At 47.2% G+C, this 13,755-nt stretch overlaps 1 protein-coding gene across 1 annotated transcript in view; it reads right to left on the bottom strand.

Annotated features, from left to right (window-relative positions):
• The window catches only part of TMTC1 (transmembrane O-mannosyltransferase targeting cadherins 1), a 958,188-nt gene that overhangs the window by 114,436 nt on the left and 829,997 nt on the right, over positions 1 to 13,755 (bottom strand). The window contains exon 13 of the mRNA XM_069228190.1: positions 2,649 to 2,757. Coding sequence (XP_069084291.1) covers positions 2,649 to 2,757 — 109 coding nt within the window. The remainder of the gene's footprint in view (positions 1 to 2,648; positions 2,758 to 13,755) is intronic.

Consider the following 13,755-nt stretch of genomic DNA (forward strand, 5'->3'; position numbering starts at 1 on the left):
TCCGTTTTGCAGTTGAGCTAGCATAAGGGATTGTGCATATTCTGAAAATGTTCATCCATGTTGTTCTGAGCTTTTGCTGAAGAAACTTTTAATATCTTGATAATTCTTGCTGTAATTTACGCAAGAATTGTCAGGGTATTAAAAGTTACTAGAGTGAAAGCTGGGAACAATATGAATAGAAATGTGCTCCTTGAAACCGGTCATTAAGTCGGCAGCGCTGCATTAATTTAAGCACACTTCTTGAACTATTACCTTCTGCTTCACGTAGGAGCCTTCTAAATGGACTCCAAGGGAGAGTTTTCTTTTGACTGGCATTTACCATGAATCATAATGCTCCCTGCATTAACCCATGCCATAGAGGGCGGGCTGGCTATACAGTGAATCTGGCATTTCCCTGGGAGGCTGGAAGTGTGGGGAATCGGTTTTGGTACTGGGGTCCGGGTTTCTAGCAGTGCAGTAGTTTTAAAGGAACACTGCAGACTTCATTGCATATCCGACAGTTTTCAGGCAACAATAAAAGTGCTGAGACAACTCTGGTGATTAATGTATCTGCTGGAGAGGGATCAGAGCTTTGTTTAGTGACAGTTTTGACTCATCTAAAGTAGCTCAGAGAGTTAATACGCCTTCTGCAAAGAATGTATACCATGCAGATCACAGAACAGTATTTTATGTGCAGTGCTCAGTGGGATACTGCTTTAGTCACAGAGAACCTTTTGTTACTGTGCAGTTCAAAAGTTACAATCATAATCTTGCACTGTGAGCTATGAACTGTTATGAAAGAGTTGAATGCAAACTGCATTGCACAGGTTAGAAAGTTATGTTTTTTTTCCCAGTCTTTGATTATCCTAATTTTGCTCAAAAAAAGTTTGTTTGGGTAGAAACCAATTGTTATTTGTAAAGTCAACCCTAACCACAGTGCTCCGTTCTGAATCCTGAGTTTATGCTTCCACAGAAAAAGCGCTCTTAGAAAATCCCTATCAGTACGGATGCCATGTGAATCCTACACCTTGTAGTCCCCTTTCTGTCCTGTCTGGGCAAACAAATAAACCAGACTCTAACTCGCCTACCTCTTCCTCCACATGTTACCTTTAGAGGATCTCCCATTGACGTATTCTCATCTTGTATTTCCTATATTTGTAATAGTCAAATCCAAGTCAACTTTCTCTGACCCAAGAACCCAGGTACTGGAAATAAGTGGCTTTAAGGAGGAAATTCTGTGGCATGGTTGACTAAATTTTGTGGCTCATTATGCAGAATGTTTTGCGAGTAAAGGAAGTTTATGTGGCATGTTGTATATCATTTTTACATGTTTGGGTGCGATGCAAACCAAATCCCAATGCAACTCTTGATAGTTTTCGACAGCTTTGGCTGCACACTGTGCTGTAAAGATGATGTAAATAAAACCACATATATCATTATCATACGAAAGCTCTTTATTGATTTCAAGTACACTTTCACAGTTGCTGTATTAACCTTCTTGCTTTCTCAAATTGGCTTGAAAATGCACCATTTGACCACTCTTTTTTCAGACGTTTCTCACAGGACACTTTGAACTTTTACGACCCACTATTTTCAAATGTCACCAGCCACCACTGGAGACTGGTAAGGTATATTTCAGTGGTTTTGCTCTGATACTGTAAAAACTGCTTTAAAATTCAGTAATCCAGTTCTCCTGTGATGTAGTATGGAGACCTGAATTTCATCTTGCCTGATGTTAGAGAGACGCTAACAAAGAACCAGTACTGAAGAATGGTCTGTTTTCTTTGCCTCTCTTTCAGATCCCTTACCTCCATTTTCCCTAGATTTCCTCCTACGGAGCAAGTTTCTTCTACCTGTCCTGAGGTTCGGGGAAAGTGATGGATGCCATCATTTCAGAATCCTGGCAGATGTCTTGTCACATCTAAGCCAGATTTCACAGGAAGTGGAGATCTATAAAGTTGTTCCCTAGCTCACTTGTGATTCTGCATCCATATCAGACCACTGATGAAACTGCCTAGAGATACTGAGCTGGCGACCTTCCCTATTCATATCAGAGATGGCTAGGAGTAAATGTTACTTTTTCACAAAGATCCAGAGGATTTGGTACTGTCCCACAGAACCTGTATCTCAAAACTAATGTCAGGGCTGAAAACCCACAGTGTTTGCTTGGCATGTGACATAAGTCACCTGTTCATTTAGGCAATTACAAGAAGCCCCTAGTTGCACCAGCACAGGAGGGCACAAGAAGGTGCGCGATTGTTATAAGTGGCCTCAAAATAACTTTGCAGCGGGAACAAGGGGAGAAGGGCAGAAGACAAAACATATACTTTGCCTGTGTTCCAAACACTCATGTACCGATGGTGTGTGCAGGAATCCCATAACATACACAAAACCTCTGTCTCAGGTGACCTCTAATCTTGCTTTTGAGAAACAACATTGCAAATCCTAAAATCTTATCAGGAAAGGCGATTTTAAACAATTGGAATGCGAATGTACAAAAAATGCATATTTGAATGTGCATTTGCAATTATCAGTTAAATTCTGAGTTAAATCAAGCCATTACTTACAAATGTGAGTAAAATACAAAAAATTGCAATGCATTATTTTGTGAAGCAGGCATGCTTAAATTGTAGTCAAAATGCATGGGAAGCCAAAAAGCTTTTGATTACCTGTTCCGCTAACAGCGAAGCAAGACTTGAATAAGCATCTGCAAATTGTGGGCCAAATTTTATGGAATCTCTGAGCAGGGCCACTGCTGCGTCCTTTTTGCCTTGGGACCTGAGAAACATAAAAGTAAATGTCTATTTTCACAGGTTGTTTTGATCAGTTGTGAATTAAATGTTGGCCTTTTAGTTCTTCATTCTATATATGCACATCAAAAATGCTATAGTCCTTTCTGCACTGTAGTGTACCATGAACAACAATTGCAATGTAGTGAATTTTCAGATTACTTCAATCAAGTAAGTTTACTGAAGTTTAGAGAACGTTATTGACCTTTTTTAAACACATTCATAAGAACACATTCATTAAACCCACAGATTAACTCCTAATAGGCCCTTCTACTAAACATCATTACATTGTTCAATATTATCCCAAATGTTTCCACATTGCAAAAGACAAATCAACATGAAATTATTTTAGGATTCATCAATTTTTCTATATATCATCCAATTTTTTGGCTTCATCATTTCACATAACGTCTTATCTGCAACATACAATTTTCATATTCCCTACATATTGACACACAATAATGACACACCTGTGGCCAGGCCCTGCCTCCAACCCCTACAGGGGTTCAATCCCCCTATTATAAGGCCACCATCTATGCACCCCCACCCCACATTCTTCCTTGTTTTTTACTTTGGTCCAGCAGGACATGCATAGCGGATCTGTGCTGACTTCCACTAGAGTCCCGTGGGACTACAACGGGATCTGCGCTGGGTCCCGTAGGACTCTCACAAGAGCTGTCAGAATGTCTCACAACAGTCCTGGGGATTGATGGACCGAATTAATTTTTTTTTTAGTTGTCCCCAAAGGGATTCCCTTGGGACCTAAAATAAAGGCCAGGGGGTCAGGGTACCACTAACCTGCCCCCATTACATCTTTTATTGTTAAGTTTTGGAACATGTAGACAGAGTTCCTGTGTCCTTTAATAGTTGCCACAACAATGTCTTTCAAATTGTGGTCAGCCAATGACAGTGCTTGGCCCCACAGAACACAGGGATCCTAAGGGTGCCAAGTGGGACTGAAACAGCCAATGGAAAAAAAGTCTTTGCAACCAATCAAAAAGCTTTTTTTTAATTTTATGGTCCCACAGTAAACCTTTCTAAGTCCTGCAGGACCAACTGTCCAGATATCTCTATTATTTAAGCCTAATTTCCTTAAAAAGGCTATATGGATTTAACCAAATTTAAAAAAGCACTTTCTGAATAAAGATATATCTTTAAACTAAACTTAGTTTATTTCTGTTCATCCATGTTTTCTGTATCATTGTCTAATTTTTCCAATGGAATTACATGGTTATAAAAGTGTTTTGGGATCCTTCCCCCTCCCTTTTTCCTAGCCCCCTACTTGACAGATCAATTTGAAACCTTCTAGGTAGGAGCTGGACGAAGAGGACTGGAGATCTGGGGCCGCGGTGCCCCTGAGTCACCTGAGTAGGTCAGGCTTTGGGCACCTGCAGGGCTGGACCGGCTGCAGGGATCGGACTGCAGGGCCCCACAGGTGGGTGCGCCGGCGCGGCAGGGCCTGGGAGTCGAGCCAGTAGCGGCACGTTCGGCCTGGCTCTGCACCCCGGGTGCGGGCTGCAGATGGCTGGCGGGGGACCCGCTGACTACATCGGGTGGCATGCCCCTTTTCTTGGTGGAGATGCTGTGCTGCTGGTAAGCGCTGAGTCGTTTGCCCCTGTCCCCGTGACATGTTACCTTTTCCGTGGCTACTGGGGGGGTGAGATAAAATGAGTGTAAGCACCGCCCGCTGCTGCGGGCAGGAGCTAGCAGACTGCCTGCAGGAGCAGAAGAAGATTGGATGACCCAGAGCTCTGATGAGAGAGTGGGGGGCCAGTCTGCCAGAATCCACCTGAGGGCTCAAAAGAAGAGCAGGTGGCTTGCCCGGCGACTTGTTAGGGGACCTCTGGTGACAACGTAGAGCGCCCCCCTGCCCACATTGTGAGGTAACGCTGGGAAGTGACTGGTGCTGAAGTGAGCGATTAAGTCGTTGACCCCAAACTGTGTGCCCCCCCCAGAGTGGGCTCCTGTTACGATGGGGAAAGCTGACCATAAACAACCTAAGCTCACATTTGAGGGGGAAAAAATGCAGCCAGGCGAACAAGTCAACGCACGATCTACCTCAAGAAGAAGGCTCTCAGTCGACCACAGGGAAAGCTATGTTTCTAGACCTTAAGCATAGCCTGGCGGGTATAGACGCTAAGCTAGATCACCCAACGGAGCAAATGGATCGCTTAAAAGAAAGGGTAGGTGACCATGATACTCATCTTGAGCAGGTGGAATCTCATACTTCAGACTTGGAGGACAGTCGACGCGGGGAAGGCGAACAGCTACTACAAATGGAGCGGGTGCTGGAAGCAATCCGGAATAAAAACGAAGACCGTGAAGCCCGCTCTAGGTGTAACAATATCCGTATCTTAGGTCTACCAGAGTCGACAGACATGGGGCACATGGAGGACTATGTGGAGGCTATGCTGTCCGTACTTTTTCCTGGTGAGCTTTCCCTGGTGCTGGTGGTGGATCGGGTGCATAGGTTGCTTGGCCCGCAACCGCGGCCTGGGGTTCCGGCGCGCCCTGTCATTGCGTGCTTGCAAAACTACAAAGACAGAGACACAGTACTTGGCCTTGCTTGTGAGCGCCTACCCATAGTCTACAATAACAATGCACTCAGCGTCTTCCCTGACTACACTCCTGGTGTGCAGGTGGCCCGCAGGGCATTCCTCCAGATTAAGTGCACTCTGAGCCAAACAGACGCTAAATACTCCCTCATCTACCCAGCTAAGTTACATGTGCAGCATAAAGACAAACTACATTATTTCACAGACCCAAAACAGGCAGCAAAATATGCGAAAACCATTCCCAAAAAAGTGATCCCGGACTGCCCACAGGATAATGAGGAGGGTGGAGACACCCTTTGTGATAATGAATGAGAACAGCTTTTTCCGGGGGGCGCCTGCGGTCCTTGATTGCGATCTGTAACCTGCTGGGACCTGCGTGCGAACTGCGCTTCGGTGATCACCGGACAGTTGAACTCCTTGTGATATGGAGGCTCCTGCCCAAACACCCATACTACGGTGGAAAACTGATAGCCACACCAGTGCCCCATTGGATGAGTCCAATAAAGATGTCCATTGATATTAGGAGGGATATAATTTTGGGTAGGGGTGGGTTGGGAGGTCTGGCTCAATTGTGGGGGCCAGAGTGGGCGGGGGCGGCAGATGTTTTGTTTGTTTTCTTGTTGGATTTTCTCCCTCTGTTTCTTCTTATCTGTTCCTACTTGTCCTCGCAGCTGATTCGATTTGCGGCTGGGTGGGGATGGCTACAGCGCGGCTGAGATGTCTGCTATGTTGGCTCCCAGGTGGGTGACACTTGTGAGATGTTTGACCTGGAATGTCTGGGGGTTGAATGATGGTCAAAAGATGAGATGGGTATCGGCTTATATGCAGCGTCATGCGATAGATATCTGCATGCTTCAAGAAATTCACCTCACTAATGCCATGAATCATAGGGTGAGGGCTGGATGGATTGTGGAATGCCATGTGGCAGCATACTCGAGCTATGCGAGGAGGGTGGCCATCCAGCTTAGAAAGGGACTGCAATGGCATACTGAGAAAGTGATTAGAGACCCCCATGGCCGCTACGTTATGTTGCAGGGTACATTACAAGGCAGGCCGTTTCGACTGGTGTCAGTGTATGGTCCCAATGTGGATGACCCGGAGTTCTTTGAGGAGGTGCGGCGCCTGGTGTGCTCCTTGGGCCTAGGATGTCTACTGTGGGGACGATACTTCAATGTAGTGCTGGACACAGTGGCGGATCGTGAGAGCTGGGCGCGGCCTCAACATGTGGCAGCTGCTAAGGCCTTATCCCTGATTATGGTGTAGGGTGCTGTGGCAGATTTATGGAGGGTGAAACATGGCGCTGAAAGAGAGGGAATATGCCTCAATAAAGTACATAACAGCTAGTCACGCATTGATAGATGGCTTGGAACCAGAGACTTGGAGCTCTGGACGGAATCTATTGAACATATGCCTCGCACTCTGTTGGACCATTCTCCGGTTCTTTTGAAGCTGGGGATTCCACAGGGCTCACATCGCGACTTCTCGTGGAGACTGCCGCGCGGCGCACTTAGAGATCAAGCCTTTAGGGAAGAGGTGCGAACCGCTATAGTGGAATACTTCACTGTTAATAAGGGATCGGTTTCATCGGCAGGCAACGTGTGGGAGGCATTTAAGGTGGTAATCCAGGAGATGTGTCTGGCTAAGCAACATTGTGTGCTTAGAGAGATCCGTTGTGAACTGGCAGACTTGGAGGCCCAGCTGGCCATGCTGAAGAAACGAATATGCGTAGACATGTCTAATGTCCTCCTGGCTGAGATAAGAGAGAAACTGTCACAGTACGAGGAAGTGGCACTCTGTGAGATCTCTTTTCTAGGTAAGGAAGCTAAGGCGAGGCGGTACAGAGAAGGCGAGAGGGCCAGTAGAACATTGGCCTGAATCCTACAATGGCCATGGGCCCGGAATTATATTGTGGAATTGCTGGACTCCACTAATGAACGCCACGCTGGCACTGAAGGGGTCAAGAAGGTGCTAACTGGTTTCTATGCTTCCCTATATTCCGAAACGGCAGGGCCGTGCCCAGAGGCATATACAGAATACTTTGAAGACATTAGCCTGCTCTGACTTGAGAACACGCACAGGCAGTATTTAGATTCACCGTTCTCGGTTGAGGACATCAGACAAGTTATCCGTAGCCTGCCGGGAGATAAGGCCCCTGGCTTGGATGGGCTTACGCGCCCTTCTATAAGGAATACGCAGACTTATTGGTGCAGCATTTACTAGATGTATATGCAGAGGCACTTAAGGGTGGAATTCTCCCGCCTTTGCTGCATGAAGCCCTCATTGTTATTGAAGCCCGGTAAAGACCCGTGCCTCTGCGACTCGTATAGGGCACTTTTGCTTATAAATATGGACAATAAGATACTAGCGAAGTTAATTGCAGCTCGTCTGCAGCCCCTACTCCTGTCTCTGGTGCTCCCGGATCAATCTGCTTTCGTTCCGGGTTGCTGCACCCTGTATAACCTCCGGACCTTTTTCGCGGTGACCCAAATGGTGAACCCTGAAGACCGCGCTGCGGCTGTATTCTTAGGCGTTCGACTCCCTCGAGTGGCCATATATATTCGGCATATTATCGAGGGTGGGCCTGAGCCCTAGATTCATCCAATTAGTCCATCTATTGTACTCAGCTCCAGTGGCGAGATAGAGAATCATGGTGTCTAAGGGAACTCGGCAGGGCTTCCCCCTTTTGCCGCTGCTATTTGCGGTGGTGATGGAGCCACCTTCCGCACAATTGAGACATTATCATAACCACAGGGGATTGGCATTTAGACAACGCCCAATCCAGTCTCTATGTATGCTGATGATGTTGCTTTATATGTACAGGACCACAACTTCACCTCAACATATTAATAGATGAGATTGTGTGTTTTGGTCAGATCTCTGGGATTACAATAAACTGGTCCAAGTCTGTGGTTCTACCCCTGTCAGCTGCTACAAAACAGTACCGCTTAAAATACCCGAGTTGGGCTGATGGCCCAGTGCACTACCTGGGCATATGGATTAGCAGGTAGGTGGATGAGTTGTGGTGGGCCAACTACGGCAAGGCCATTATGTGGCTAGAAGACAAGTTGACAGCTTGGCATTCTCTTCCGCTCTTGCTGACTGGCCGTATAGCCATTGCCAAGCTGGTAATCCTGCCCAATATTCCTCTCGCGCTCACGGTTAATTTCCTGAAACGGCTTAGGTCTCTACTTATAACTCTGGTCTGGGCCGACAAACAGCCCAGAATCGCATGGGAAATGCTAGCACAGCCATTTGAATTGGGCGCTCTGGTTGCTCCGGATCTGGAACTTTATTTTAATTGTGCACAGGCAAGTTTTGCACATTTTTGTTTGCACCCCATAAAATATTTACCGCATTTGGGAGGTGGATATAGGGGAGACCATTTTGGATTTTTTATGGCTCTACTGTTGTGCACACATGCGTGAGCTTTTGCCCAATTATAGACTGCGCCTAATACATTTTAAATTTCTGCATCGCTTCTACTATACACTGAGATGCCTTAAGAGGATGGGTGTCCTGTCGGACGCTGGATGCAATAGGTGTTCAGCGCCAGAGGTGGATTTTCTGCATCTGAGGTGGGGATACTGGATGAATGTCCTAAGTACGCTGGAAGAAATGGTCGAGCTTGAGCTGCTGCGGTCCCCCAGGTTTGCTCCCTTGGGAAATGTCAATGAGATTCCTCCCGGACACCGGGGATTGGTGGGGCTGATGTTGGTGCTGGTGAAGCACAGAGTGGCAACATGTTGGGGTAGGGGGCAGGCACCCCGCTGTCAGAATTGGTTGCGTGATCCTGCCTGGAACAACTAGCGGCCTACTCGGAATCGATACCGCCTAACTATTGACCACAAGATATATGGACTCCCCTGCGGGCCTACCTTGAATCTCGACCATAGAGGTGTGCGACAGCTGGATGCCTTTAAAGCCAGTTGTGATATGATCAGGAAAGTACATTTTACAAGAGAAATACTTTTAGGTTCCGAAATTCGACACTGCATTTTTCAGAAGCAGCAATGTTATCCTACGGAGGAAAAACAAAAACTGCATACAGGTATAGTACAGCGATTTGTGGGACCAATCTTCTGGACTTAAGGTAAGTAAGGGGCAAGGTCCAAGGCAACACCAACAGGTCACACCTGGCGGCACTGGGGCGGCCGGGTGCAGAGGTGTAGTACAGCTTTGGGTGCCCTGTTGAAGTCAATGGGGATTGGTCAGAAAGGCTCTGAAGGCAGGGACTGGGGGTCCAGTCCAGGTGAACCAACAAGTGGGTTCCAATCTTGAGATGTTTGGGGACATGGGAACACCTTAAGTTCTTTTCTCCACAGGCCAGGGGTGACAGCTGCAGAGGTGTCTTGAGATGTTGGTTTTTCTGCAACAGGAGCACTTGCGGTTAAGGAATCCTATGAAACAGAGACGGCGTTGGTGAGTCCACAGTGGGCAAGTCCAAGGTGGGCTTTGTCTCTGGAGAGCTGGAGGACCACACTAGCATCATTGGCCCACTTCAGCTCGGGCTAGGCGGCACAGGTGCATTGGTGCTTTCTGGTGTTGGGTTTTCAGTGGTCTAGAGACCCAACAGTTCTCTTGGGGTGCCTGCAAGATGCCGGGGAGCTGCTCTGCTGCTCTACTGGACTTCCTAGGTCTTTATTGAAGACAGGCAGTCCTCCCAGGCTTTTGGAGACACAACAGCTTGCAGGGCAAGGCGAATTTGGCGCAATTTGACAGGAGTAGCAGACAGGCCAGCAGGGCTGGGTCCAAGTCAGGTGCTTCTTTCTCATTATTTGTTTGTGCGGCTTTTTGTGTCCTTCTTCGTAGGTCAGCAGGAATCTGATTTCCTGGTGCCAGGGGCTCCCCAAAAGCTCTCACCCTTGGGGGTCAGAAACATGTCTGGTGATGGCAGACTGGCTAAAACTAGTCAGTCAGGACACCAGTAGTTGGTAAGTTTTCAGGGGGCACCTCTAAGGTGCCCTCAGGGTGCACTTATTAAAAAATCCATTGCTGGCATCAGTGAGGGTTTATTAATTTGAGATGTTTGATGCTAAACATCCCCGTTTTCAGTAAAGCCATCATGTAGCTGGGAAACTTGTCCAGCCAATGTACTTAAAATGGCTTCCCTGTTCACTCACTATGTCTAAGAATCAACAAAGACATAACAGGGGCATATCTGCTCTTGCAGATATGCCCTCACATGTAATATAATGCACCCTGCCTTAGGGCTGTAAGGCCTGCTGTAGGAGTGACTTACATATATTTCATGCAGTGGTAGGGGACAGGGCACACAGGCTTTGTGCCATGTCGTTTTTTTCACTTTTAACTGCACCAAGTCACACAGTCTGCAATGGCAGCCTGCATGTGCTAGGTGAGGGGTCCCTGAGGGTGACACAATATATGCTGGAGCCCTTGGGGACCCGCGTTGCTACCCATGCCCTTGGTACCAGGAATACCATTTATTAGGGACTTACAGAGGGGCCCAAGGGATTACCAATTGTGGAACAATTGCTCAGTTTTAGGGAAAGAGATCTGGCACTGTGGGCCTGATTAGCAGGAACCCAGTGCACTTTCAGTCAAAATTGCATCAAATACCAGGCAAAAAGTGGGGTCGGACTGTGTCAAAAAGGGGCACTTTCCTACACATGTCACATTAGTGGTGTTTGGGGTTGGCGACTAGTTGGGTGAGGAGGATGTTGTTCATGCTTTCGAGAAGGTTGGTGGTGTTGGCGTTGTTGAGATCATTAAGGTGAAAATTGAGGTCTCCGAAGAAGATGTAGCGTTTAGAGTCGATGGTGAGCAGGGCAATGAATTTAGGGATGGTGTAGCAGAAACTGGGGTGTGGTCCTGAAGGTCTGTTGGTGAGGGTGCCTCTAATGGTACTTTTGTCGTCGGTTCAGAGTTGGAAATTGAGGTGTTCCATGATTCAGGTGGTGTCATCTGCGATGGTAGTGCAGTGAACAGTTTCTTTGTGAATGATGGTCATTCCACCTCCGTGTTTGTTGATGCTGTCCTGATGTACTATCTTGTAGTCGTGAATTGTTGCAGAGGCAATGTCAGAAGTGGCTGCAGGGTTGATCCAGGTCTCGGTGAAGAAGACAATGTCAGTGGTGAGGGAGGTGGCGGTGTCCCAGGTCTCAGTGGCATGCTTGCAGAGTGATCGTGCATTGAGCAGGAGCCAGTAAAGTTGCTCCAAAGCTGTTGTGGTTGGCGTGGTCGGCACATTGATGGTTGTTGTGGTTTGGTGTTGCAGGAGCAGAGACAGTGCCTGCAGGTGAAGTGTCCTACCGTTGATGATGGAGAAGTGCAGCAGCAGTTGTTGTTTACGGAGTCCAGGGTCCAGTGCTCGGAGCTTGGTAGCAGAGTATCTTCGGGTGGTTGGACAGCCTGTGTTCTTGGCGCTGGGTGCGGTACAGGCACCGACGGGAGCAGACGGGCTTGCCTTTGGCATGCCTGTGGCGCGTCTTTGCTGCAGCCTCCATTAAATAGGTCTTAGGAAGAGGGAGGGGTGCTGGGCTGGTGGCAGGGTGAGCAGGAATGGGGAGGGTAAATGAAAGGAAGGAGCGGTGAAGCAGAAAAAAGGAGCACAGGGGGAAAACAAAAGGCTGCACCTAAGGACGAAAAGCAAACAACAAACAACACAATTAGGCAGAAATCATGAAAGAACAGACAAGCCAGGGTCAAGCAGCAGCAAGCAGAGTTGGTATGGGGACCTGCTCATTGGGGTCGCCCTGCGGCCTCCATTAAGTAGGTCCTAGGTGGAGGGGGGTGCTGGGCAGGGGGCAGAGCAGGTGGGAATTGAGAGGAAAATCAGGCAGGAGTCAGGCAAGAACAGCTGCCAGGGAGAGCTGACATGGGGGTCTGCCTTTTGTGTGCATACATGTTATTTTGTGAATGGAAAGGTGTGTTTGGATTCTGGCTAAGGTGTGAGGGACTTCCCCACAACATTACAGTCAAATTACATCTACTGCAGTTCCTCCAAAGGCACTAACATCACTGTACTGTCTCTTCAAAGATACCTCTGAATTGTGAATTCAATTCATAGTCTACTATCTGAACGATAAAGGAAGATGGCAGCGATCTGAGGAGGGACAGCAGCGTTGGAGCAGGGGCTGCCGTAGTAAAAGTTCTCATGAGGGATGCACTGTGAGCTGCTCCAATTTATTGTCAGCATGAGAAATAAGACATGGCCTGGTTGTCCCCTTCATTGTTCCAGATGGCCAATTTGGCAGTTGTTAGGTTGCAGACCCTCTTTGCAATGCCGTTTGTTTGCTAGAGAAGTATTGCCAGACAGGGGGTCTCTCATGTTCCAGAATTTGAAGGAGGTTAGATACACCCAAATCACTCATTAGAAGCAGCAGAACACTCGCCGAGATTGCCCTCTGCTGCTGTGGGGATGAGAAGAAGTCGTCGCAGTCAGGAATTGCCGAGGGCGTGCGAGTGGGGTCTGGATCACTGGGCCTGTGTTTGTTCAGCGGTTCCATAGTTATACTATGCTGATTCTGTATGTGGTCTTCCTTAGGTGTATATCAGGAGTCCCCTCCTTCACTGAAGTTTTTCTTGTGGAGTTTGCTACACCCTCAATATGCCCCCACAGCAGAACAAACAATGGAGCGATAAAGAGAAGAATTCATATTGTCAGGTCCAGCTTCCGGCCTGCGGCAAACTGAAGATTCTAATGACTTGAATGGTTCCTGCCTGGCACCTTTGACCAAGGTGAATCCACGCTGTATGACCTTTCAAAAACATGGACAAAAAAGGATCCTCTGCATGCTTTATGGTGCAAATGGGCACGTGGGGGTCCTGGTCGTGGACAGGCCTCCTTGGTAATTTGTTATCTTCACCTTGAAAGTCTGTCTGGGTGTGTTGGGGGATGAAATATGCAGCTAACAAAGGGATGCTAATTGGAATTAAGAGGATTTCAAGAACTGTGATGTTGCATCGGTGATCTGATTGGAATAGGAGGTCTTGCGCCCTAACCATAATATTTCGGTCACAAAAATAAGGGTTCTGGAATTTTTTTTACCATCTCTCAATGCTCTTTTGTTCCCTTTTTTGATAGATGATCCAGTTCTTGTACACTCGCTTGAGATAATTACATGTAGGATTTTATGACCCAGTTCTAGATTTAGGAACATTTATGTATTCTCTTTTGGACTTTGTGAGTTGTTGATCTATCCACTCTTTTCCAGTCTTTCCTCTTTTGCGTCCCTGTTTGGCGCAAGAGAAAGTGCTGTTTTTTCGAATGCTTCTACTTGTGTGCAGTGGTATTTTGAGACTCCATTTGAGCAGCTTATGGGAGGACCCAATGGCTGGTGAACTGGGTTCTACTAAAACTGAATTACTTGCTTACATGACTCTTTTGTCACAGAGTTGCATTGAAAATGTTCGTACTTAATGCTGTCAGCATTAGGTGTGTGATCCGTAGGCTGACAAGCAGAGTAAAGAAA

The sequence above is a fragment of the Pleurodeles waltl genome, chromosome 4_1, assembly GCF_031143425.1.
Source record: "Pleurodeles waltl isolate 20211129_DDA chromosome 4_1, aPleWal1.hap1.20221129, whole genome shotgun sequence".
NCBI lineage: Eukaryota > Metazoa > Chordata > Amphibia > Caudata > Salamandridae > Pleurodeles > Pleurodeles waltl.